General features: G+C 39.9%; 1 protein-coding gene, 1 non-coding gene and 1 pseudogene across 2 annotated transcripts; all 3 read right to left on the bottom strand.

The window, feature by feature from the left end:
- Positions 1 to 658: 658 nt before the first annotated feature.
- TRNAP-AGG lies at positions 659 to 730 on the bottom strand. The gene has a single exon. It is a non-coding gene; the product is annotated as a tRNA-Pro (tRNA).
- Positions 731 to 1,606: 876 nt separating this feature from the next.
- LOC102707638 lies at positions 1,607 to 16,357 on the bottom strand. Its single transcript, XM_006664295.2, has 4 exons — positions 16,250 to 16,357; positions 2,845 to 3,057; positions 2,627 to 2,751; positions 1,607 to 2,272 (listed from the first exon to the last, which is right to left on the bottom strand). The coding sequence occupies exons 2-4, from the start codon at positions 2,976 to 2,978 to the stop codon at positions 1,917 to 1,919; spliced, it is 615 nt and encodes a 204-aa protein (XP_006664358.1). The 5' UTR covers positions 2,979 to 3,057; positions 16,250 to 16,357; the 3' UTR covers positions 1,607 to 1,916.
- A 5,268-nt stretch (positions 16,358 to 21,625) lies between these two features.
- On the bottom strand, positions 21,626 to 25,803 carry LOC102707922 (annotated as a pseudogene).
- Between the last annotated feature and the right edge of the window lie 209 nt (positions 25,804 to 26,012).

Genomic DNA, 26,012 nt, shown 5'->3' on the forward strand with positions numbered 1-26,012 from the left:
TGCAACAGATTTACCTCATATGAGGGCCCACTTTGACTTAGAATATTGAAGTCTTGAAGATATTACTGCATTGAATTATCTGCTTAACTATGGAGATAGATTAAATATTTTGGTAAATAAACCTAACATGTAGCATGAAACAACTGTTCTGAATAATGTAATAGAAAAGTTTTTTTTGAGAGAACATATTTTCTAAATCATGGCTCCAGTAAATAATCTGTTTCCCGCTAAAAAAAATGTTTCAATAATCTTGTGAAGATGATGAAAAGAACAGGGGAAATTATGAATTTTAGAAACAAATACTTCCACGCACTTAAATTTGGCCGCGTGAAAAGATACGTTGCTGAATTTAATAATAAATAAATATGGACAGAAATTGCAAAAATAACACTGCCAATCATGTGTTTCGCATATTTGACACTGGGCTCATATTCCATAGACACAGATGGATCCATATGTCATCTACTCCGAGTGTCATGTTTGCAGCTCTCCCGCTGTCGTTCGCTGTACTTTGTTTGTCAGTGCAAAAATTGTCGTTCGCTGTACTTTGTTTTTCGGTGCAAAAATATTATTAAGTCCAATGAATATTGCATTTATATATCAAATAAAATTGCATCGTTGATGCTGAAGGATCAAATAAAAATAAAATTTAAAATGAGGGGCATTCCGAGAATTGAACTCGGGACCTCTCGCACCCTAAGCGAGAATCATACCACTAGACCAAATGCCCTTCTACAGCCTGATTATGTTTCGCTATTTAAAGTTCATACAAAGTGAAATAAAAAAGTTACATTGAAATATAATATGTTATCTTCGCAAAGAATTAACATTTGTATCGTTCTAAAATAAATATATAATTGGAGGGTAACATTCTATTAATATAAATCTAGACATTTATAGATATATATGATATTTAACGGTGTCTTATTTTAGGATGAGGAAAATTCATAGCAGAATATTTAGTAACGGTCTTGTTTTAGGATGGACGGAGTAATTTGCAAGAGGGGAGTATCTATGATTGAGGGCTTTGGCAAGCTCAGGCTCGTGTATGACAGTATGAGTGTATCCATACGCAAGAAAATTAACTAGCCATGCTACTTGTTTGTTTTCTTCAACTTCTTATCAATCAACGTTTGTATTATAGAGGAAATTTACTCAAATCTAAGGATTAAGATATGAGATCTCTGACAGTTCATTCGCCTAAGTAAACCGGATGCATACTGTTCTATCGTTACACTACGGAATCAGGAATTTGCTGAAAGCTATTCTGAAGAAAGGCAATCACATGTTTCTTCGTAGCAAGTTCAATACTATAGCCAACTACTCGCTACAATTCATCTATAGTTAATTCATATAATAGTTACCTTGAAAGCATGGATACATGTCCCACATAACATACACACACTGTGTCTTGAAGTCCGTACTACAGCTGGCTATAAATTTATAGACTACTGATCTTCTCTCTTCTCTCTTATCTCTTACTTTTTTTAAAATATGTTTATAACTAGCTTATAACTTGCTTTATAACATGCTATTATAACTGCTCTCGTAAGCTCGTCAGCCATGCTCGCGACCTCACGCAACGCAAGAGATGTAATATCACGGAATCAACAAGAGCAACAGGCCAAGAACATTGCTATAAATGTTTGTTGCTTAACCACCATACAAAAAAGAGTCAGAATCAAACTTTAACTACGATATTAATTGCAGCCAGCCTGAACTTTTACGATCAGGCTTCCCCTGGGATCGATGCACACAGACAAACATGTACACATTTCTACATCACCAGAAGAGATGCATGTATATATCTTGCTAAGACACTACCCGGGGCGCAAAAAAAGAACACCTGAACATGCAGAAAGAAACAAATGCCAATGCATGTATCGAAGAGCACTACGTTCAGAACGCATTTGCTGCTACTCCATTGCTGCTGCTGCTGCTGCTGCTGCTGTTGCCTGGACAAGGCCAGGCCCTGCTGCCATTTCTGGCATTCCAACAAACACCACACCTTCACGCTGCATCTCTTGAATGAGTTGCTCAATCCTTGGAGATGGCTGGGGCACAAAGGCAAACATCATCCCTGTGGGGATTCCTGAGCTTGAGCTGATCCATTGAAGATTTGCGGGTATGGTGGCGGCAGCAGCAGCAGCAGAAGCATTTGAGCTGCCCTGTGCAGAAGTCGATTCCTGGTTGACTTTGTCTTGCGTATTTGCTCCTTCAGGATCTTTCTTGGGCCTGAACACTCCCCACAAGTAATGTTTTCCTTTAAAAGCTGCAAATAATAAAAAGAAGTCGATTAAACGATTAAACTAAAGAGCAAAATATAATAAGACTTCTAGCCTGAATAAAGCACTCCCTCTGGTCACAGCAGATTATTATTAATTTATTATGAATGTGTTTGTTATAGAAAACTTGGCTACGTTATTATCATATGCCTAAATCCTTTACTCTATACAATAATTAAACCCAAAGTCAACTTATCTTAACTGCATTCTAAAATGACATTATTTTGTGAGGGCCTGAAGAGGTAATCTGATATATTTCCCACCAGCAGAGAAAGTAATCATGTGGTGGCCCCCGTATGTTTTACAGTAGGTGCACTCTGAGAAATGAACAGAACTCATACTTTGGTATTGTTTGGGCAGTATTATTGAAGGAAATATCAGCATCTCAGCTTCACCAACAACAGCACGTAAGGCCAGGTCATTGTCCATGAGTTCCTTAATTAGTTGATCTACATCTTTGTCAGACCTAAAAATAGAAATAAGATTACAAATCTGAATTTACCTGCAGTACAGTATATTGGTGTTGCAGAGAAACATAAAGGCTAAGCAAGATATATACCTTATGCTGTGAGGAAATAAAATCATATGGATATTTTCATCAGTAGGTCCTGATACCTCCGAGCTCATAGGCCAGACCTCTAACCTAGAGTGCTTTGTCACTTTGACAACAGGAAGCAAAGATCTTGACAACATACAAACACTTTTGGATGATTTGGTTAACAAATGTCCAGCTATTGATACATATTTCTCGTTATCGATTTTCAAGATTCCACTATTCAAAGTAAAAAAAAAACAAATATTAGCACAAAGATCTTCACTCTACGGTTTGTCATGATGCAAGAAGAAGATGACCAAACAAAACGAAGTGAGCCATTAGCGCATAATTAAATGATTATTAATTATTTCAAACTTGAAAAATAGATTAATATGATTTTTAAAGCAACTTTTCTGTAGATTTTTTTTTCAAAAAGCTGAGAAACTTGCTCGTGGAAAACGATGGACTTTTTCACCCTATGTCTCACAACAAACTCATCCAAAAGGCCAAAAATAGACTACGATTTACACTATAGCAAGATTTTTGACCCCTAAACTTGCCAAAAAAAGTTCTTCATAACCCCACAAGCTACAAATATGTATATATTTAATCCCAATTTATGATAATTTTTTGGCATGTTGGCTTTTGGGTGTACAAATAATTAAAAGAGAACAAGAATACAAATGGAGAGACAGACAAGGAGGGAGAGAGGAGAGAGGGAATGGAAGATTAAGGAGTAAATAATAATATAAGTTCTCAAAAGTGGATGTCAAAACCCTCTAGTTGAGGTATTTGAGTGGCTACCCAAATTCTATGGTTGGATTCCCATTATTAAAACTCAAGAATTGTCTATATCCATTGGTTGGTGTATCCATGCTACCAAAACAGTCCTATCACATTTGTACGATTTTGGAATGTATTCATTGAAAATTAGGGGGGAGTCTTTATCTTATCACTCGACTCTTTCTTAATATAGTTTTCATCACACAAGTTGAGTAAAACTCATCCCTTTGACCAGGTTGGCAATGGTTTTTATGCAATTATCATAGCTATAAAAGTTTCTTATCCAAAGTCCACCATTCTCTAATGTCATTTCACAAATGGACCGACCGTTTAATCTCTCTATAACAAGTGGTGTCCACTACCTATGTCAGTCAAAACCACTCATAAATAGCAAAGTTAGCAACTTGCTTAAGAGCACTTTAGCTTTGTGCTAATTTGCCAAAGAACATTGCACCAACATTTTTAATCTCTAGGCAATTCAGAAAGAAGGTTTCAAGAAATTACTATAGGTGCTCCTAGCTAGGGTTACTTGGTCCAACTTGACCACTTTGCTTCACTATATGACAATGCATCATTAAAAACAATACTATGGAAATGCAAGTCAACATGGACCCTCCAACATTCTTAACAAAATAAACTACCTTAAACTATGACCAACAAACATAAATTGAAGCTTCAAGAATGTATGGGTCGTAAAAGCCTCCAAAATCGGCATTAGCCTAGCTCCCATGTGGAACGGGCCTATGCACACGTAGCATATGATTTAGTCTTTTTTTTATCATCCTCACTTGTGTGGAGTTAATTCGCAAGAACTAAACTACCAACTACAACCACTTCTCAGCCAAATGACACTCAATAATGTCCTAATATGGTAATGTTTGAGTTGTTAAAATCGGCCCAATCACATCCTAGTAAAATTGATAAAGTTTAGGTAGAATTGGCCGTAGCATCATCATACATTGCTTGTCATAGTATTATTTTCATGGTACATATAGAGCCTTTTCAATCTAATTATGAGATATTTACTTAAAGACCATTGTAACACATGGGTGTTTGGACTCGTAGAAGGATATGGAGTCAACAGTTGATGTATGAGACTTGTCCTTGTCTTTCATTGCATGCATTACAATATATGGTGGTAGTTTTCAATTAAAAGGGAATGTAATTAATATTTTATATTTTTGCTAAAAACTCATTTCTTTACATCATTGCTAGTAGATATCATCACAATCAAGAAGAATTTTATGTGCTCTCAAGACTATACTACACTATAACGGAAGTTATGAAAATTAACTATTAAGCAAATTCAAATCATAGAATTGAAATATAAAATTTACACTGAGTATAACAAAAACTTCTGTACGAAACTTTAGAATTTAAGGAAAAGAATATCGTATACCTCCAAATAGGTTTCTCGTTTAGAAGCAAGCTTTGTCGCTTAATAGCTTCTAAAGCAGTTGGAACTCTAACTCCAAAAATACCATCTTTGCTACATACAACATTTTGATTGACGTCATCACTTTCATCTTCATTTGCTTCAATATACCTCCCATGTTTGTTTTGTGGGGAAGGTTTCTTTGAGGTCAAGTTTTCTGAAGCTTTATTAATATCATCATTGGTCATGCACTTTTGTTGCATTGGCACAACTCTCTTTCTAGATCTATCACTAACATTGTTGTTTGCACAAGGTAAGGCCTTTCGAATTCTACCTTCATTGTCGACGATAAGCTTGGAAGATAACATTCGGTTACTTCCATCTGTAAGGCATAACACCTCGTCACACTCTTCTCTAGAAGGGTCTTCACCATTACAGAGGGAATTATTTGCCAACTTGTGCGAAAGACCTTGCATTCTTTTTCCATTACAATGTTCTGCCAAATGAACATCAATTCCCTTATTTCTCCCAATGGACGTAAAGTTTTGGTTCACCTTGCCAGTGCCCAATGTCGACGCAAAGTCTGATTTGTTGACACTAGCCTTCATATGGCTAAATTTTTCAAAATTTTTTGCTACTCCCTTACTACATTGTCCAACAACAAATGTTTCCGTCCTTTTTGAGGTTATCGATATTTCCGCCCCAACCACTTTGGAAAAAGTTGGTATCTTGGTTCTATGTGCCACAGGTTTATTAGTGGCATCTTTTCTTCTATTGTCAATGCTATTTGTACATCCCATGGGCCATCGCCTAAGTGCTTGGGATCTCTCTACATCTTTTTGAATACCATTCATCCGTTCAGAGATAAACCTTTTTCCATTTCTTGATTTATTTTTATCCCATGTTCTTTTAATGGGACCAAAATTGGATCGACTTGGGTTCATCATCTTTCTGCAAATTATTAATGTAGCAACAACAAATAAGCCTTGCTACTGAGTCTAGATCTTGACAAGCACCCGCTTCAAATATACACAAAAGAAGCCACACAACTAAATAAAACATTCATTATTTACCCGGTGTCACGCCCTGAGTTTTACCCTAGCTAAAACTCAATAAAATAATGCATTAAAATATTTGTTAATTAAAGTTTAGGAGAAAACCCAGTGTAATAAATTAATTTAATTTAATTGGAAGCTTTTCGAAATGTTCTAAAATGTCCCGAAAAGCATTTTAAATCATTAACAGGATTTAAATTTGAATTGCAGTCAATAAGATTTGCTTAAATAAACTTAATAAAAATCGACAAAATTGGAGGCAATTTCTTTTTTTTTCCTCCTTCCTTTTTCTTTTCTTTTTCCCTTTTCCCTTTTTTACTTTTTCTTTTTCTCTTTTCCTTTTTTCCTCCCTAGCCGATCTCCTCCTCCTCTCTCCCTGTACGATCTCCTCCTCCTCTCTCCCTGTACGATCTCCTCCTCCTCACCACACCGTGCACGCCTCCACCTCCTCTCTCACGGTAAAACTAATTCCTATCAATTAGAATTCTATTTCTTATCCCTTTGAAACCTTATCTATTCCTTATTAATAGGGGATGGATAACTAGATTTATCTCTAGCTCTCCCCAATAAATACCCCCCTAGAGCCTCACCTCTTTTCCCCGTCTCCCACTCCCGTGCACCTCGAGCTGCCTCATGCCGCCTCCTGTCCAGCAGCGAGCAGCAGTGCAACCATTAGCCGGTTTCCTTCCCCCGATCTTCAGGTTCGCATATATTTTATTTTTGCGAATCAATCTAAATTAATCTACCGTTTAATTGTTTAGGTTTACTAGCCAAACAGCGAGGAACAACTGCAATCCGTCGCTGATCTCTCCACCAAATCTCAGGTTCGCATACGTTTTACTCATGCGAATCAATCTATTTTTGATCTACTGTTTAATTGCTTAGAATTCCTAATCTAATTAGCTAGCGTGAGATTGATCTACAGTGCAGAGTTCAATTTCGTACGTGTAGATTGGTTTAACGTTAAAGTCGTTTAGTTTCCAGTTTAGCGAGTCGTTAAATCTCGATTTAACGGGTCGTTCAATTCTGGCGTTGTTCCGCTAACAGTTCACGGTCTCGCGTTTCGGATCTGTTTCGTCGTGCGAACCTCTAATTCGTGCACGTTTTAGTTCTGTTTTGTGAGTACACGTGTCGTTCGTGATTTCCCGAGTCACGGCCCAACTAGCGCTCGACGTCCCCATCACCTCCCTCGGCCCATCTCCCTCCTCTCCTCCCTTCCCTCCCGCTGGGCCGGCCCAGAGGCCGTAGCCCACTGGCGCCCCGGAGTCCGGTTCACCGCCCCCCTCCCGGCCGCCGACAGGTGGGGCCCACCTGTCGAAGGCGTCTCCCTCCTTTGTCCTTCTGCTCGTGCGCGCTAGCCGCGCCGCGCGTCGATCTCGCCGCCGCTGTGGCTGTGTGCCGCTCGGCCGCCGCCCTTCGCGTCCTCCCCGCATCCGTCTCGCTGTGCCACCTCGCCGTGGCTGTCACCACCGCGTCGCGCACCGCTAGCCGGTGCCGCCGCCGTGCCCTCGCACGCTCCGGCCGTCGTCGTTGCCCTTCCGCCGGTTGGCACACCCCACCGCCATCGCCCTCATCTCACCGAGCCGCCATCTCGCTTCTGGCCGCGACGACGCTGCTCTCCGCTGCACCGCCTCGCTTCGCCCGTGTCTGCAACGGCCGCGCTCCACGGCGCCCGTGCCATTGGCCTTGTCGCACCACCTCGCCGAGCCGCCGTGCCTCGCCTCTGCCTCGTCACTCGGTCGCGCCAGCATTCGCGCGCCGCACCGCGTCGCTTCGCCCGTGTCTGCAACGGCCGCGCCCGCGTTTTCCGCGCCACGTCGCCGCCACCGTCGCGTTCTTTGCGCGCGTGCGCGACGCGGTCTCTAACCGCCACCTCCGCCCTAGCCGCGCCACCCCTATAAAATTCGCCTCCCTGCCCGCCGCCGCCACTTTTCCCCCTCTCCGCCCGAGCCGCCGCCGTGCCTAGCCACCTCGCCGCCGTGCCCGATCACGCCATCTGTGCGGTGCCGCCCGCACCGCCGGCCGTCACCACCCGTCTCGCCACGACGCCGACTCACCGCCGTCGTTCCCACCACTGGTAAGCCGTCGCCGTCCCCCTTCCCCTCTCTTTTCCCTCCGCACGCTGTTCCTGAGGCCGCCGCCGCCGCCACGCGTGTGCGTGCTCCAGACGTCGCTGTCGCCCCTCCACCCGTTGTTACCCTCGCCTCACCGTCGCCGACGCGACCTTGCCGACGCCAGAGCGTCGTCGCCTTCCCGTCGCACCGTCGTCGTCGTCCTCCCCGAGCCGCCACCGTTCTCCCTTCGGCACCGCCGCTCTTAGCACCGTCGCCAGCTCTCGGGTCGTCCCCACTGGGTCGTCGCCGTCCGCCGCCACCCACCGGTTCGCGTCGCTCGCCACCGGGACGCCGCCCTCCACCGCCCTCCGCTGCAGATGCCGCCGCCCTCCTCCGCCCGGCCGAAGCAGTCCTCCCCCTCCTCTCTGCTCTGTGTGGCCGGCTAGTGGGGCCCACATGCCAGCCGGACATCCTGCCCTCTCTCTCTCTCCCTTCCCAACGGGGTCCACCCGTCAGCCACCCCCTCCCTTCTCTCCTCCTCGGGCCCACGTGTCATCCCCTCCACTTCTCTTTCTGTCGTGACAAGTGGGTCCTGTCCGTCAGCATTTCCCCTCTCTCACCCTGCTGACGTCATTACCTCCAATTAATTGCGCAATAATTCATTAAGGTTTTCTGTTTAGTTTAAAAACACAGTTAAACTTCTAAAATTCATAAATAATTCGTCTAGTCTCCGTTAAGGTCCATTCAAGTTTCATTAAATCCAGAAAAATGCCAAGAATCCATTAAAAATAGTTTTTTCTCTGTTTCAGTAGTTTTATAGCCTGTTTTTCTTGTTTTGCCTTGTTTGTCGTAGGTTTTGACCCCGTTGAAGCACCGTTCGTTCTCGAAGTCGTCGCCGAAGTTCCTCGTGGGTCTGAGCAAGGCAAGTGGCACCCTTCTTTGATCATATTGAACCTATGTTTATAAAATTCCTCGCTTTACATTCAAACATGCATTGTTTTATGAAATCTATTTATTGTATTTATCTATTGGGCAATTACCAATATATCCGTTGATTCCCACCAATTATTATTGTCATCCCAGGGTTAATTTGACTAGAATTAGGGTTAGTCAATGCTTAGCCATGCTTAGTTCAACTAGCTCACCAATTATTATTTAATCATCTGTTACACTTTGATACACCTTTAATGGTTGTTATCATTATTCATTTCCCAATGTGGATTAAATATAACTAAAATATTGCTTATGGTGAGCTGTGGGTGCATGGTTTTGAGAGTCGGGCCCATGGCAATTAAGGACCGGTTCTCAGGAAACCCTTAAAGTCTTACACGTACTAACCACAAGCCAGAATGGGCAACGTGAGACTCGTAATCTAGCTTGTCCCTATTCGACGTACCAAGGCAAGGGTGAGCGTGATGGAGTATGGACGGGCAATCGTGGTGTAACGAAAGCCTCTGCTGCTTTCGGATTCACCAAGGCACAAGAGGGGACTGCCCGACTTGGTGTAAAGGAGGGGCTGAAACCTGAAGTGCGGTGCGATTGTCTAGGGATGGTTAGGTGAAAGGTCTTATCATGGTTTTCGTACTAAGGTATCGTGGTGATACGTTGGGGCATGGTAACATGCTTGGGAGCCATGTCGTGTGGGTAAGTTGTACACCTCTGCAGAGTAAAACTATTCGAATAGCCGTGCCCGCGGCTATTGGGCGAACTGACAGATTCACTGGGATTAGTTGAACCCCTTTAATAATTTTATTAATCTTGGAACTGGTTTGACCCTGCGCAATGTGGTGTAACGTTGGCAGTGGTTTGGGTCTGTCGCAACGTGGTTTAACGTTGGACAGAGGGTTGACCCTGTTGCAGTGTGGTGTAACGCTGGACAGTGGTTTGGGTCTGTCGCAACGTGGTTTAACGTTGGACAGAGGGTTGACCCTGTTGCAGTGTGGTGTAACGCTGGACAGTGGTTTGGGCCTGTTGCAACGTGGTGTAACGTGAGACAGTGGATGTTTATTTTTAAATGTTTACTTTACTTTTATTCAGTCTATTTTATCTACTGTTTTGCTAAACTACTGCAGCTTTGTGCAATTTAACCTTAGCCTTTCTTTGATACCCTATTGCATTCATTATTTTCCTCTCTTGGATGTTACTTGTTGAGTACGGTGGTTTGTACTCAGCCTTGATTACTTTTTCCCCCCACCAGAGCAAGTGCTAGAGCTTGAGTTAGAAGTCAGAAAAAGGTTGATCTTAAGGTTGAAGTGAGGTTCAGTCCGCCGTCGAGAATGCCTGTGGTGCGGAGCCGTCATCGCCAGCTGAAGCTGAAGATGAGATGGTTTAGTCTTGTTTTCTTTTTCCGCTGCATTTCGATAGATAATTGTTTTTATTTGTTTTTAAGTCATAGAACTGTGTATTGATTTATCATAGTGTGTACTCGGGCTGATGCCTGGACCGAGATTTAATACATGCTATTGTTCAGAAATTTGGTGTAAATTTCTGGGCGTGACACCCGGGCAACCATAACCAGCGCCGTGCCAGCCGCCCCGTTGAACCAAAATCCCTAAACCCTAACCCTAACCGCCCTAACTAAAAAAGGCGGAACAAACCACGAAAAGAACAAACAAATCCACGATGGCAGGTCCACGGAAGAAACAAACAAATCCACGGATGAAAGCGACAGGGAAGGAGATGGGGAAGCCAGTGAGAACCTGGATTCGTGTTTGGGTCAGGGCGGGGACGGGGAATGGGAGAGGACAAGAATTCGTGTTTGGCAGAATAAAAGCTCTCAAACCAGGATTCAGTTTTCCAGAAACATCGGGCTTTTTGAGATCGGAATTCTCATTTTGTTTTGGCTTCAAAAAATATAGTCAAGGAAAAAACACGAATCCGTGACTCTCAAACTTGGATTCTGGTTTCTATCAAAACGGATCCTACCTTTAAAGAGCTGAATCCGTGTTTCTGCTCGTGTTTCAAAAAACACAACAAATCCTAATTTTGGAGACCCGGATTTGAGTTTCAAAATTAAGTCATGGGTTAACGTTGTCATGGGTTAAATAGGTCAAGGGTTAAAGAGATCTTACCCCTCGATGGCACCCATCGAATGCGACCGGTGAAGTCGCTTAAATGACCTCGAAGACTACGGCTGGATCGTTCTATTTCTAGCAATGAATGATCTACTTACTACACACACCCGATCATGCACAAATTTGAAACGACCATACGCACCTTGAAAACCCACCTTTCCGCCTCTCGATCTATACAAAACCCACCTTTCTACTCCTCTATACACACACAGAGTATAGTACTTCACTTTCAAACCGCTCTCTATCTCTCCCAAAAGTCCCCAAATTAAACTCTCTCATGCAGTGCAAAATTGATCCCTCTGCTCCATCATGTCTTCGAAGATATTGCTCGGAGACGCGCGCGACATCAAAAAACACAACAAATCTGAATTCGTGTTTTTGCTCGTGTTTCAAAAAACACAACAAATCCTAATTTTAAAGACCCGGATTTGAGTTTCTCGATACACGAATCCTGATTTAGCCGACAAGAATTCGTGTTCCAAAACGAACATAAGGATGAAACATGAATCCTAATTATAGTGACCCAGATTCGGGTCTCCCTCATTTTTACTAGGGTTTAGGGTTATGTCCACCAAGTTTACCAGTTTTTTGACCACTATGATGGCCTAATGGCATGGGTAGTTACAATGACACGCTTGTTATCACAAAATGTAAAATTTTAGTTAGCATGCTGAAGCGAAGACATGGTAAATGAAAGGCAGAGGTGGCTGCAGAAACAGAAGCTCCCCACACTCGTTCACTATGAAACCGACATGGCACTCATTCAAGCCACTCAGGAGTCAGAACTTCTTTTTCTAGGTCAAGGTTTAGGGCTGGTCTATTTTGGCTGAGGGCACAGAGCTGGTCCATTTTGGCCAAACACTAACCTAATTTGTTCCCATCTTTCTCCACCCATGGCGGCGTCGACGGCCGAGGTCACCGACGCCATCACCCCTATTCTCATAAGGTCGCCAAAAGAAATTCTATCAGTTGATGGGAACGATGCAGTTTCTTCTTTGTGAATAGTAGATGATAGGAACTTCTAATGCAACGATGTGGTTTCTTTGTAACATTGCGAGTCTCTATGTTGTGGTAACCGTTGATTAGGAGCAATGGATCTACATTGAATAGTAGTACTGAGTAGAAGCAAAATTATTATTTGCACTGCTACTTGCCTCTCACATAAGTATTTCATGTTTACAATCTTCTGTATTCTGAAAGTGATATATGCCAACATTAGAAAGGCAAATAATGCAATTATTCATGAACTGATTGCCAGTCAGATTATGTACTATTGTCTTCACAATTTTCACTGATGAAAAGCATCTCTCAACTAATGCGATGGCAACATGCAAAACAAGTAAAAGCATTTGGAAAGTTTCTTTTTTCCAAATAAATACTCTTGCTGCATGTTCAAAGTGGTGAGATTAAATTGTAAAGTACTAAAAAGCTAATAAAAATTCATTGCTGTCAGTTGACACCACTGCCACAACACTAGGTCCTTGTATACGAAACACGCACCCGAGTGTTCAAAACACGAATTCAGGTATATAAAACAACAAAGGTTTGGTACAAAATCGAGACTTCAGATCCAAGAATGGATGTTTGACACCTAAATGGAAGTTGACATGAATCCAAGAATAGATTTTGATAGCTAAATGGAAGTTGAAATGAATCTGAGAATGGATTTTTGACACCTAAATGGAACTTGACATTATTAAGTAAAGATGTTGCATGCACGCACAACACAGCCGGACGGGAACGTTTGCGATTTTGATCTCGTGTGAAGTGTGAACACGCAAAGTAGAAGGCGACCCGGTGAAAACAAAGCGACACAACCGGAAAAAAACAAACCGACGTCGTCATCGAGGTGTGGAAACAAAGCGTGTGGCCATCCGCCGCATCCATTCCATATTAACACACCCCACTAGCTCCGCCTCCTCCAATAGCCGCCCCTCCTCCACCGACTCAGTCGCTCGCATTCCTCACTATACCATGCAAGTTTGATGTTGTTTGCCGCGGAGCTGCTCGAGGCTCCCTGCCGAGTGAGGACGACAAGGTGCCGCTAGAGTTGGACGTTGATGACAAGGGCCGCGGAGCCGCTCGGGGCTCCCTATTTTGCTTGTTGCCACCGCATTAGTTGAGAGATGATTTTTATCAGTGAACATTGTGAAGACAATAGTACATAATCCGGTTGACAATGAGTTCATGAATGATTGCATTATTTGCTTTGTTGAGGGCAACCTTTCTAATATTGACATACATCCTTTTAGAATACGGAAGATCGTAAACGTAAAATACTTATGTGAGAGACAAGTAGCAATGCAAATAACTTTACTTCTACTCAGTACTACTATTAAATGTAGATCCATTGCTCCTAATCAACGGTTACCACAACATAGGGACTCGCAATGTCACAAAGAAACCACGTCATTGCATTAGAAGTTCATGTCATCTACTATTCACAAAGAAGAAACCACATCATTCCGATCAACTGACAGAATTTCATTTAGCGACCTTACGGGAACGTGGGTGACGGCGCCGATGATCTCGATGCGCTGGATGTCGACGCCACCACGGGTGGAGGAAGATGGGAAAAGATTAGGTTAGTCTTAGGCCAAAACTGACCAGCTCTACGCCCTCAGCCAAAACGAACCAGCCCTAAACCTCAACCTAGAAAAAGAAGTCATGACTCGTGAGTGGCTTGAACGAGTGCCACGTCGATTCCGTAGTGAACGAGTGCCACGTCGATTCCGTAGTGAACGAGTGCGGGGAGCTTCTGTTTTTGCAGCCACCTAGGCCTTTTGTTTGCCATGGTTTTGCTTCAGCATGTTAATTAAAATCTTACATTTTGTAATATCAAGCGTGTCATTGTAACTACCCATACCATTGTAAATACCCATGCCATTAGGCCACCCTAGTGGTCAAAAAACTAGTGAACTTAAGTGGACAAAACCCTAAACCCTAGCAAAATAAGGGAGACTGCTTTTAAAACCTAGGATTCATGCTTTCAAACGTAGTTGTGCTTTTTTACATGAACAGATACAATTCGGGTTGAAGAAATTAGGATCCATGTTTTTTCCTTGACCGTATTTTTTTAAGGCAGAACAAAACACAAATTTGGATCTCAAAAATCCGGTGTTTCCGAAAAACCGAATCCTTGTTTGAGAGCTTTTATTCTGCCAAACACGAATTCTTGTCCTTGCCCCGACCCAAACACGAATCAAGGTTCTCACTGGCTTCCACGGTGTAAGCTCTTCTCCCTTCCCTTCCCCGTCGCTTTCTTCTATGGCTTTGTTTGTTTCTTCCGTGGACCTACCATCGTGGATTTATTTGTTCTTTTCACAGTTTGTTCTTTTTTAGCTAGGGCGGTTAGGGTTTGGGTTTGAGGATTTTGGTTCAACAGGGCGATCGGCACGACGGTGGTTATGGACACCCAGGCGGTCGGTGTGAGACGCCCTTGCCCTCATTTTCGTGCAGACATCAATCATTAGAGATTATTTAGTAGTCTATTTTGTAATTAATTAGTAATTGCCTAGTTTAAATTAGTGTTAGTTAGTGGTGATGTATATATTTTGTTGTTTATTTGTACTAATTACAATAAAATCTATGATGATTATTTTATATTATGGTCGCCCGGCTGGTCGGGTGTGAGACACCCTCGCCCTCATTTTCGTGCAGACATTGATCATTATAGATTATTTAGTAGCCTATTTTGTAATTAATTAGTAATTGCCTAGTTTAAATTGGTGTTAATAAGTGGTCATATATATATTATTGTTTATTTGTACTAATTACAATAAAATCTATGATGATTATTTTATATTATTATTTATTAGTAATTCAATATGCTAATCTCATCCATACTTATCCATCCAACTAAACATAAAACTGAACATATCCCATCCCACCTTGACTGTCAACCAAACGCATCTAAGTCGTCCTCGGGTGATGGTTCAATGGCACCTACCATCCCACGACACGTATCTAAGTGTTGTTGCATGTTGCACAAGTGTGCCTTTGCATGATTTGGTGCCAACAATCTCTTCAAACTATCAACTCTTTGTTTCAAATGACTAAATGAGATTGAATTCAATATACAATTTAAAATAATATGATTAATCTCATCTCCAATTGTTCTACTATTGGTTGTGATTCAAGATTTTTGTTAATCATCTTTTAGTATGGACATAAGTACAAAAATATTTTTTTAATAAAAGGAATAGCAGATGGGATGTAGGTTAGGCAATCATTGGCCATCGCCTATCGGTCAGCAGTAGCCGACATATTTTTCTCCACAAAAACTGCTAGTATTAGGCTGTACCCCTTTGCAGCTAATAATGAAAGATGAAAAATTATTTTATTTTTTATAGCTGGCTAATACTGTAAATAGTAAAATTATACTACAAAGTTAAATTCTACTTTAGATACATGGGATGATAAACTTATTTATAAAAACATTTAAAAAATGATCGGTTTAACGGTTCGAAAAATGTGCGCAAAACACTAGAAAAGAAAGCTGAGAATACGAGCAAAGAAAAAGAATACGGCCTTAATGTCCCCTCATGCAGTGCTAACTTGTGTTTCTACTCATCAGCAGCTTTGGCCATTAACTGCACCCGTGCTTACTAAAATGAAGAACAATCTTCACACACAGGACAAATCCTCTCACTCCCTCAATAGCAATTAGCAAATCAGGAATGCATTAATCCTACTCCATTCTAAGCAAGCCTACTGATGACAGTAGACACAAACAAAAGTGGCAATTCAACCTGCATCCCCCAATAGATGCCTATCCCTTCCGCTTCAATCTGTCGAAAATAACCAAAAATCCCCCGCTACCGCGCAAAATCGTTTGCGTCACCCGATTCAAATCTCCGCTGAACCGCGCAAAAAAAAAAATGGAGTGAAACCGTCGATTTCACCGCAGGCCGTGACCAAGATCAAAAGCAACCGCTCAAAAAAAAAATACTCACAGAGCGACGAATTAATCTAAGCACGAACAGGAGCAGAACAATCTCACGCAAGCAGCAGCGTATCCATCGTAAAAAAAATTCAAAACCGAACACGAAACATTCTAGAACAGATGGGAACAGCGGCAGGGCTTACCTTTGCAGCCCACCGGCCGGCAGAGCAACGACGGCAGGAAGAGTAGACGAACCAGGAGCAGGGAGACCTCGCGTGCGCCGCCGGAGCGACCGAGCTCCAACTCCTCCCGGAGACCGGCGGCGGCGGCGACCGAACCGATCGACGCCTCGAGAGCAGCGGAAGCAACTGAAGAGTGAAGAACCCATGCGGCGGGGGGCCTCGCCTATTTGTAGGCTGGCGGTGGTGAGGGGCATTTCGGTAATTTGGCGGCGGATTAAAACCCGGAGGAAACGGAAATGGTGAGTGGAAACGGCAGTGATTGCTGCTGGTTGGTCACAATAAATGTGCTAACTAAGGAGCCAAACCACATTAAATATTGTTATTTTTATTTTACTAGTTAAATACCTATATTTTATTATGGATTTTATAATGTGTTATCAAATTTTATTATATAAAATAGTCAGCTTAATTTGTATTTATATGTAGATATCAATCTATATTTTACTGGTTTATAATATCAAGAGATTTAAGGGCTAAATTATAAAACTGTATTAAGGGTAGGTGCCACTATTTTTTATAAGAGTATTGATGAACTTTAAATTTTAGAAACAAATAGTTTACGACCCTTTTCTCAACGGGCCACGCTATTTTGCCTATAACAATGTTATGTCACGGGGGTTTGGCAACGTTTTTTTCTTATAAAACAATGTCATATTTATAATAAGATTTGGGATGGTTTATTTACGAAAAAAATATTAAAAAGTCTTTAGAAAATAAAAAATTGACACTAGATTGATCCGAAACAGTGGGTTTTTACGTGGTGATTTTTGTTTGGTTTATATCTTCGTATTGTTTGATCCTAGTTTTATTTTCATCTCATTTTGATAAACTTTGGTGGTTCGTTTTTTTCAATTTTATGGGCCACGAATAGAATTATAAGGGCACCTTCCAATCTCCAATAGAGTGCTAAAGGTGCTTGTATACAAAAATCTATATCTTAATCTCTGTTTTTAAGCACCTCACTACACGCATTTGAGGTGCTCTAACAAAACGACAACGGGCGTGTTCTCAAGGAGGCATGAGCCAAACTTTTACCTTTTTCCCAAGCGCGTTTCCTAAATTGATGTAAAAGTTATTTTAAAAATTCATATTAATTTATTTTTAAAGTTTAGATAAACTAATAGTCAATTAATTATATAGTAATGATCTTCTTAATTTAATTTACATGTGCCGATGTGACTTCTTATCGCAGCTGGTTGCGAACTAGCCCAATGAAATCACATGCTTTCTATTTCTATTCTAATATAGAAAAATCGTGAAGTACTGTGTAGCCTTACAAATATTAAGCTGTGTTCTGTATGATAGTTATCTGGCGCAGAAAATAGATTAATACATGATTAATTAATTATTAGTTATAAAAAATAGATTAATATGATTTTTAAACAACTTTTATATAAAAAATTTTCATAAAACACCCACCGTTTAGCAGTTTAAAAACCGTATGTACGAAGTAAGGAAATTGGGTTAGTAAGGGGACGGCCACCTCAAATGGAAAGCCGGTGGCAAAACATTTGCACGCAAGCGTAAATTGCAACTTACAGCGTATTTTGAAGGGACACGTGAGTACGTGTCGTCCTCTGTTTGAGCTCAGCACGACGATGGTTATGTTCTTGCTCAGAGATAAACGAAGAATGATTATCTGATTTTTAATAGCTATTTAACAGTTTTCTTGAAAACCGGCAGAAAGACTACCAATTATATTTTTTAAAAAAAGTAAAAACCATAGACGGGTTATAGAGAAAAAAAAACTCATGGCCAGAGCATCTTAGAGTCCACGAACAACACACATAGCTATTTAATAGTATAAATATAAAATTTATCACTACACGGTTATAAATCTACCTAAAAGGGTAAGACAGACTTTTACATACAATCTTTTCGTGAAAATCATACCGTATAGAAAGTTCGAAAAGTGTGGGTATAAAATCTACAAAACTCTAAGAAAAAGCCTAGCAAAAGAATGGACAATCCCAAGATTTAATAAAAGACTGAACCATTTATTTTAGGTTTTAAATTTAGCTTTTCTTTATCTATATGTTCTAGGAAAACAGGGGTTACCTTTTGAGTTTTTAAATGAAAAGGGTAAACGATTTGCAAACGGAAAATAATTTACAAGTAAAACTTTTAGATATGGGTTGATAGAGATCTAAAAGCCAAAGCTATAAATAAACTTCAGTCTGAAAACCTTAAGATCAACTATAAATTTATGGTTAAAAATTTAAATTTGGCTTATAAGTATAAGGAAAAGACAAAAAATATGAGTGTGCAAAACTATAAGAACCGTGAAAACCAAAAACTCGGTTGCTAGTACTTGACAAAGGGAAGCTTTGAGCCATCGAATATTGATCCGGATTATCTGCACTAATGTAGACAATAACTGTTGACAATAACTGTTTATGTGAGAAGCAAAGTGAAAAAAATGTCATGAATGGTATCAAAAATACTGTTATTTTAGTTACTGTAGCACATAATGTATATTACTTACGTTCGGTGAGGGTATGGGTAAGTTAACTTACACAGCGTGAAAAACGTAGTTATTAATTATTAAAAAGATATAAGATAGATTAATATGATTTTTTAAAAAAAATTCGTATAGAAAATTTTTACAAAAAATATACCCTTTAGCAGTTTGGAAAGCATGCGCGTGGAAAACCAGACGGTTAAGTTAGCTTGTCTTCCCAGCAAACACGGCCTTAGTATTTGATCTAGTTCGTCTGTTTAATCTAATGGCAAAAGAATTGTCTAAATTGGTTACAATAGTCCTCATGATCCGGATCGATGGAATACATTCCCACGTCCCTTTGGAACCCCGGGCCGGATTGGATATTTGGATTGGCGTCCGTTTCCGCGGAAGCAGCAGAAAGAGACAGATAGAGGGGCCTTTTTGACTGCAGTTGGTGAAGCTGGCTGCCAAGGTGGCATCCGTTTGAGGTGGCCTTAGCTTGCCACCAGACAGGCTGGACGGATACACACAGAGTGAAAGCATCATCACGATGATAAGTATGGATGAAAAACACACAACTTATAAACATTTAGAAAATATTTATAGATAAAAGTTTTGTACATATTTATCACAATTCAAAAGCAATGACGTAAAATAAACTATAATAAAAAAGCACCGTATAATGAAAAACTCGGCTTTTGTCTCGGTGGAAGCCCCGATTCGTACTTCAAATTTATACCCAAAGAATAGAACATGGAGGAAGGTAAACTCTGTTGAAAACCAATGTTCTTAATGCTTGCGTTGAAATTGGTGTGTTTTAGAGAAGCACACGTAACTAAAATCAAGGGCGTTGTTAGGAGGGCTTGAGGGGTCCTAGGCCACCTTTGGCTTACGGTAAGTTAGCTAGCGCAGTAAATATAGTAATAGATTACTATATAATTAATTAATTATTAATTATTAAAAAATATAAAATCAATTAATATGATTTTTAAAACAACTTTTTATAGAAAATTTTTTGTAAAATATACACAGTTCGGGAAACGTGCACGCAAAAAACGAGAGAATCTAGGTTGGAAAGAGAGTGGAACGAACGCAGCCCTAGCCTCCCCAATGGAAGTCCACCACGTAAACCCTATCCGTCTCCCAAATAAAAACAAATGATTTTGTTTTGCATTATAATATAAGTAAATACTACATTCATCGTCTATAATTTGTCTATTCACTTCAATTTAAATTTCTACTACTAAAATGTTACTATCTCTGTCAAAAAAATATAAATAATTTTTGGTGTATATCTAAACAAATTGCTTGACCTATATTTTTGCTTTATTTTTGGATAAATATGGTAGTTAGTAACACTAAGATAATTTGTTTCTTATTTTTCCAAGGTCTAACTTTCGTATGTAACTATTTACCTGTACTTTTTAGTTTGGATAATATTGTTATTCTTATAATTAGTACGTTTTGTATGCAGTATAGTTATATATTGTTTCTATTGTATTATCATCGTTACAATATATATTACTAATAAAAAATCTTGAAATTTATGTCTATTTTACTTTTTTTTGTCATAATTACAAGTCAATTTAGGTCCCCTCATGCTCGGATCCTGCCTAGCTTCACCCCTGACTAAAGTATTGGTGCTACGGTGAAGTCGTGACATAAGAGGGTTAAAATTCTATTGATCACCAATATTCTACGACGATTTTAATAAATTTTCAGTAAAGTCGGGATTAATTTGTCACCAATTCCATCTCTTTGAGCATGCGTGAGAAAAGCCATAGTCACGTCAGGTGCATGTGATGTGTACACATAGTGTTGTTAGTGCATATACGTGTGTTGTCTTGTAATTTTAAAATAAGTGTTTAATCGGTGAAAAAAGTTACAATCTTATTTAAAAAAGTTAAAGTGTAGCTCAAATGGTTAGGTTTCTGGTGGTAAATCCTACCTATCTGAATTCAAATCCTAGATTTGACACATGTGAATAAGGGTGTAGGTGGGCCGGTCCGTGAACCCGCTTAATTGGCCTGTAAGCGAGTTGACGGGCCAGTTCACTTACACCCTTACATGTGAATCCTAGATTTTACACATGCATTTGTATCTATAACTAATTATAAGTGACACACTCTTCAAAAAAAACTTACATAATGATTTTATAAAGTTCAAAATATGTCCATCTAGTATTGTAAGGTGCCCATGGCACTAAAATAAGTATCAATATATTAAAGAGTGAATATGTTCAATTGTGTCTCATTAAAAAAACCTGCAAATGTTTGTGCAAGGCCTATCTTTTATTAATAACAAAATTATTGAATGAATATTTCATTAAGCTATCCGACCTTGCATTAACTAAAGACGCACACAGCTAGGCCTATCACTGAGGAGAATATTGGTATCTCGTACCTATATCTAATTTTACCTATACCCATTTTCAAACCTAGTACCAGTACTCAAATTATATTTGTATTATCTAACGGGTATGTGTGATTCAATAGGTAATTGATATATACGAGTCCTACATGTAAAAATTGATGAAAATTTATATAAAGTTGTTCTTTAACATCATAAATCATCTATCTAAATTTTACTCAAATTTCATATATTTTTAAGGTAAACACATGTTTAAAGTTTTTATATTCGAGTTTTATATATGCAATACGGGTATTAATAAAGTGTGTAACATGGGTATGCCCTCGCATATCCAAAATTCAAATGGGTATGGATACCAATGACAGCCCTACACACAACCAAGTTGGGTTAGCGAGAGCAGATGAAGCCAAGCACCATGGATCAAAACCGGTATGCTTCATTTTCTTCCATATATTTCTATCGATTCGAACAATCAAGTTGGGTTAGCGAGATCGTCAGAATTTTTGTTCTAAAATCCCCCAAGATCTACTGTTTAATTAACCATGCATCAGGAATACGCTAAAAACGATTAATTTCAGATAAGGCAGGCAGCCATCTAATTCAATTTAACAGGAGCTCATCACTACAATGAGTACGATACATGTTCTAGGTTAAGTTATCTACATCACCATAAGATTTCTGATTCAAACAGACACGTTTGCTACTCCCTTGCCGTGGCTTGGCCTTGGCCTTGGCCAGGCCTAGCTGTTACTCTTGGCATCGTTGCTATTGTCGCGCCCTCGCGTTCCAGCTCTTGCATGAGTTCCAGAAATCTTGGTGATGGCTGGGCTACAAAAGCAAACATCCAGCCAGAGCCAGGGGAGATTCTTGAGCTTGAGTCGATCTGTTCCTGATTTGCAGGTACGGTAGCAGCCACTGAAGGTTGATTAGCACGTGATCCACCTAGTGTAGGAACTGAATTCTGGTCAGATGTGTCTCGCGTCTCTGCACCTTCAGGATCTTGAGGTTCAATGTCCATGCTGGGGACTAGAACACGGCCGAATTCAACTTGTTCAGTGCCATCTTTGAAACCCTCCCGGTTGTCCGAACGTTCGGCGTAATCGGTTGAGCTCACGGCATGTGCTGCTTGTTCTTCCTTTGGCACTTTAGGATCTTTCGGTTCGCTATCCATGCTATGGTTGGGAACATGGCTTGATTCAACTTGTTCAGCACCACCTTTGAAACCCTCCTGATTCTCTAAACCCATGCCATGCTCCATTGAACTCCTGGCATTTGCTGCTTGTTCTTCTGCTAAGCCAACTATATCTTTCCTGGGCCTGAACAACCCCCACAGGTAGTGTTTCCCTTGAAAGGCTGCAGATAAATACAATAAAAACCTACTAAGTCACTGAGGTTATGAGCAAAACTGCAATGTATGACAAAGTAGTTTAGAATACATTTATCGGTTCCCCACAAGCAGCACAGATAGTTACCATCTCTGGATACATTTGATTATGGATGCAATTTAATTGGAAGATATAAAAATCATATAAAGGTCCGTGTAAGGTTAACAATTAGAAATAGAACTCATACTTTGGTATTGTCTAGGCAGCATTATTGAATGGAATATCAGCATCTCAGTTTTGTCAATGACAGCACAAAATGCCAGATCATTCTCCATGGCTTCCTTCACAAGTTGATTGAAACTTTCATCAGGTCTACAAATAGAAATAGATTAGAGATCAGAATTTACTTGCAGTAGAGTATATTGATGTTGCAAATTAAAGATTAAGCAAGATACCTCATTTTGTGTGGAAAGAAAAACAAACCAATGTTTTCATCAGTACAACCTGACATCTCCAAGCTCCCAGGCCAGACATCTAACCTAGAATGCTTTGTCACATCGATCACAGGGCCAAAGATCTTGACAGCATATGCACGTTCTTGCAATATTTGGTTGACAAATGCCCAGCCAATGATACATATTTCTTACTGCCAATTTTGAAGAATCCACTGCTCAAAATTAAAAATACATATATTAGCACAAAGAATAATTTATGGATCTAATGTTGACATGACGCTCAGATTATATAGAACATGAGTTACTCCTGAGTGGACCATATCATGAATCTGAACTGCAAAATCTACAATAAGTTCATTTTACACCCATGCAACGAGTCAACATCAAAGTAGGTGTTTAATCATCCCTCACGCACACCATACCACGGAGATTTAATTTGTAATATTTTTCTACCACAATAGCCTTTGGTGTACAAGTGCTACAAGGGAGGACAGAAATCTAAATGGCAAAAGAAGTGGGAGGAGGGCCTCTAGTGCAAACCTATAGGTCAGACAAAGGCAAGGGAGCAAGAAAGTTCTCGAAAGTTATGTCAGCATCCTCTAGTAGAGCTTCTTGAAAGTGGGTGTCACATCGGAACATCATCTAGTTGGCTCCCCGTTGGTGAAACCCAAGGATCGACCTCACATCTATTTGATGGGTTCACTTTATGAAGTCATCCTTTCCGTCATAATTGGCTTTATATCTGGTCAACTCAACTGCTTGTCAATAATTTAGTGCTATATCTCTCCTCTCACAAAGCTGCACCACCACAACTATTTATCACATGGATAATTCATCTATCTCCCCCTCATGAAGACACATCACCCCATTATTTTAACCTTTCAATCAAACAAAGACATATAGTGCAATCATTTCTCATGATGCCACCTCACCGCAATTATTTTTAACCTTCTGGTGATTAAATTATGCTGCAAATTGTCCAACATTCTCTCGTGAAGCCACATCATCTCAATTTCTAGCCTATGGTGCAAATAATCTCCTCTCATTAAGTCACATAATCATAGGTATTTCTAGACTTTACATGATTAATCTAAGGTGCAAATTTTCTCTTTATAATGTGAAGCTACATCAACAAATTGTTTCTAGCCTCAAAATGAGTGTCACCTAATCATAAGGCCAACAATGCAACAACTAGTTAGACACTCCAATATGACCAAAAAACGATTTTTGAACAGAAGTAGCTACTCTTAGCTTCCATAATTATGAGAAACTTAGATTTTCTTGGAGACATTAAGGACAAAAGAAAAAGACGCATGCCCCTCATTTGGATGGTTGGGTGAAAATAAATGTCCCTTAAATGAGGTGGTCGGGTGAGATTAGTACTCTAGGATCCCTAATATTTGTTGACAAATTTCAAATGCTAGAATCATTTAAATTTGTGGATAGAGCGAGAAACTATCTTGACATTTGTTGTACTCCAACTTTTATAAACGATGTTGACTTTTTTACATATGTTTGACCATTCATCTTATTAAAAAAAGTTAACACAATCATTTATTTTGTTGTGATATGGTTTATCATTAAATGTACTTTCAACATGACATGCATTTTGACATATATGCACATTTTTTTGAATAAGACAAATGGTCAAAGGCATGTTTAGAAGTCAACAACGTCATCTACTAAAAAAAGTGAGTATATTTGAAGGTTGCGAAGATTGGATTATGTGCAATGGTGCATGTGTGCCCCAACATGCATAAAGGGAAACAAGCAGGGGCATTGTGTGGCATGAAAGCAACATGAAGTTACTAGAGCAAAGGTGTGATGGCTCGTAGGGTCAAAAATAATGATCAATGGAAGAGCTAGGGAGATCTAGTGGGTTTCGACTAAACCTAGCCACTACTTTTGACCCTACTATAAATGTTCATCTCATAAATTTTATCCCGGCGAATCCATCTAATTGACTAAAAACCAACTAACTAGGACCAATAAGGCAACGACAACACTGACAAACTAATCAGCCAAACTAGCCCATTGATTTCCCTTAATTAGCAAATCACAATCGCCTCTCCTCTTTAACCACACTATCCAGATTGCTAGTAGCCTTCAAAGGATTGATAAAAAGTTGCAAATTGTAAATGGCGTATATGATGTTAAACCATATGCAAGGTAAATTCACTTTGTAAATCATTTTTTTTTTTTGCATCACATGGGGTTTTTAGTAGTTCTCCATATCATGGAGCAATAGAATTTATAGCCTTGAACATTACTACAAGAATAACTACAAAGTGTGCACTTAACAATGTATAGGCCGAAAGATGTCCGTTCACACTAGGCTTGCTTTGTCGGTGGTTTTTGTAATGTAAGAATTTACATTGCATACTTTCATCTACAATGGAAACATTTTGTTCTTGATGGCAAAGCCTCAGACATTAGCTGTATCACAAAGTGTTGACGAGATGTAGGATGAAGCAAACAAAGCTAATATTGCCATGTAAGCAAAGATTTTTTACATTGCAAAAATGATCAACATACATGAAACTTCAAATTTTAATTGCAAGAATGTATTGTACCTCCAAATAGGTTCATCGACGGGTAGTGAGCAATGCCACTTAATAGCTTTTGAAATGGTTAGCTCCACTTCAGGAACACAATCTTTGATATGTCGAGCGTTTTGACTTCCGACATCTACGACTTCATTTGCATCAAACTCTCTCCATTTTTTCTTAAGCGTAGAATCATTTGAAGTCAGATGTTCTAAATCTTCATTGTCATCATTGGCGATTGTCTTGCGTTTTTTTAGCATTTGACCCATTTTCTGTTTTGAAGTCGAACCATTAGCATCATCTCCCTCTCCAAGCAAAGATTTTGGAATTCTACCTTGTTGAACACATCCCTCCAAGTTCTCTTTATGAAGATTGATCTTTTTCATATGCTCAAGAGCCAAAGTTCCGTGATTCTGATCACTTAGTCCATCCCTTGCATCTCTCGGTAGGGTCTCACTATACGAAGGGAGTGAACTCTTTACCAAATGGCTTTGACTATCTTGCGGCTCATTTCTTTTGTTTCTTTGTTTTGTCCCAGCTACTGTTCTTCTACCTTGTAATGGAGTACGCATGTGCAATCCTAGA

The sequence above is a fragment of the Oryza brachyantha genome, chromosome 12 (genome assembly GCF_000231095.2).
Source record: "Oryza brachyantha chromosome 12, ObraRS2, whole genome shotgun sequence".
In the NCBI taxonomy this organism is placed as follows: Eukaryota; Viridiplantae; Streptophyta; class Magnoliopsida; order Poales; family Poaceae; genus Oryza; species Oryza brachyantha.

Bases quoted from the DNA above. Each gene is read 5' to 3' on its own strand.
- LOC102707638 (XM_006664295.2), bottom strand. From the start codon at position 2,978: ATGTTGTCAAGATCTTTGCTTCCTGTTGTCAAAGTGACAAAGCACTCT. The intron at 2,752-2,844 runs GTATATATCTTG...TTCTATTTTTAG, and splicing joins TTATTTCCTCACAGCATAAG to GTCTGACAAAGATGTAGATC. The intron at 2,273-2,626 runs GTATGAGTTCTG...TATTATTTGCAG, and splicing joins ACTGCCCAAACAATACCAAA to CTTTTAAAGGAAAACATTAC.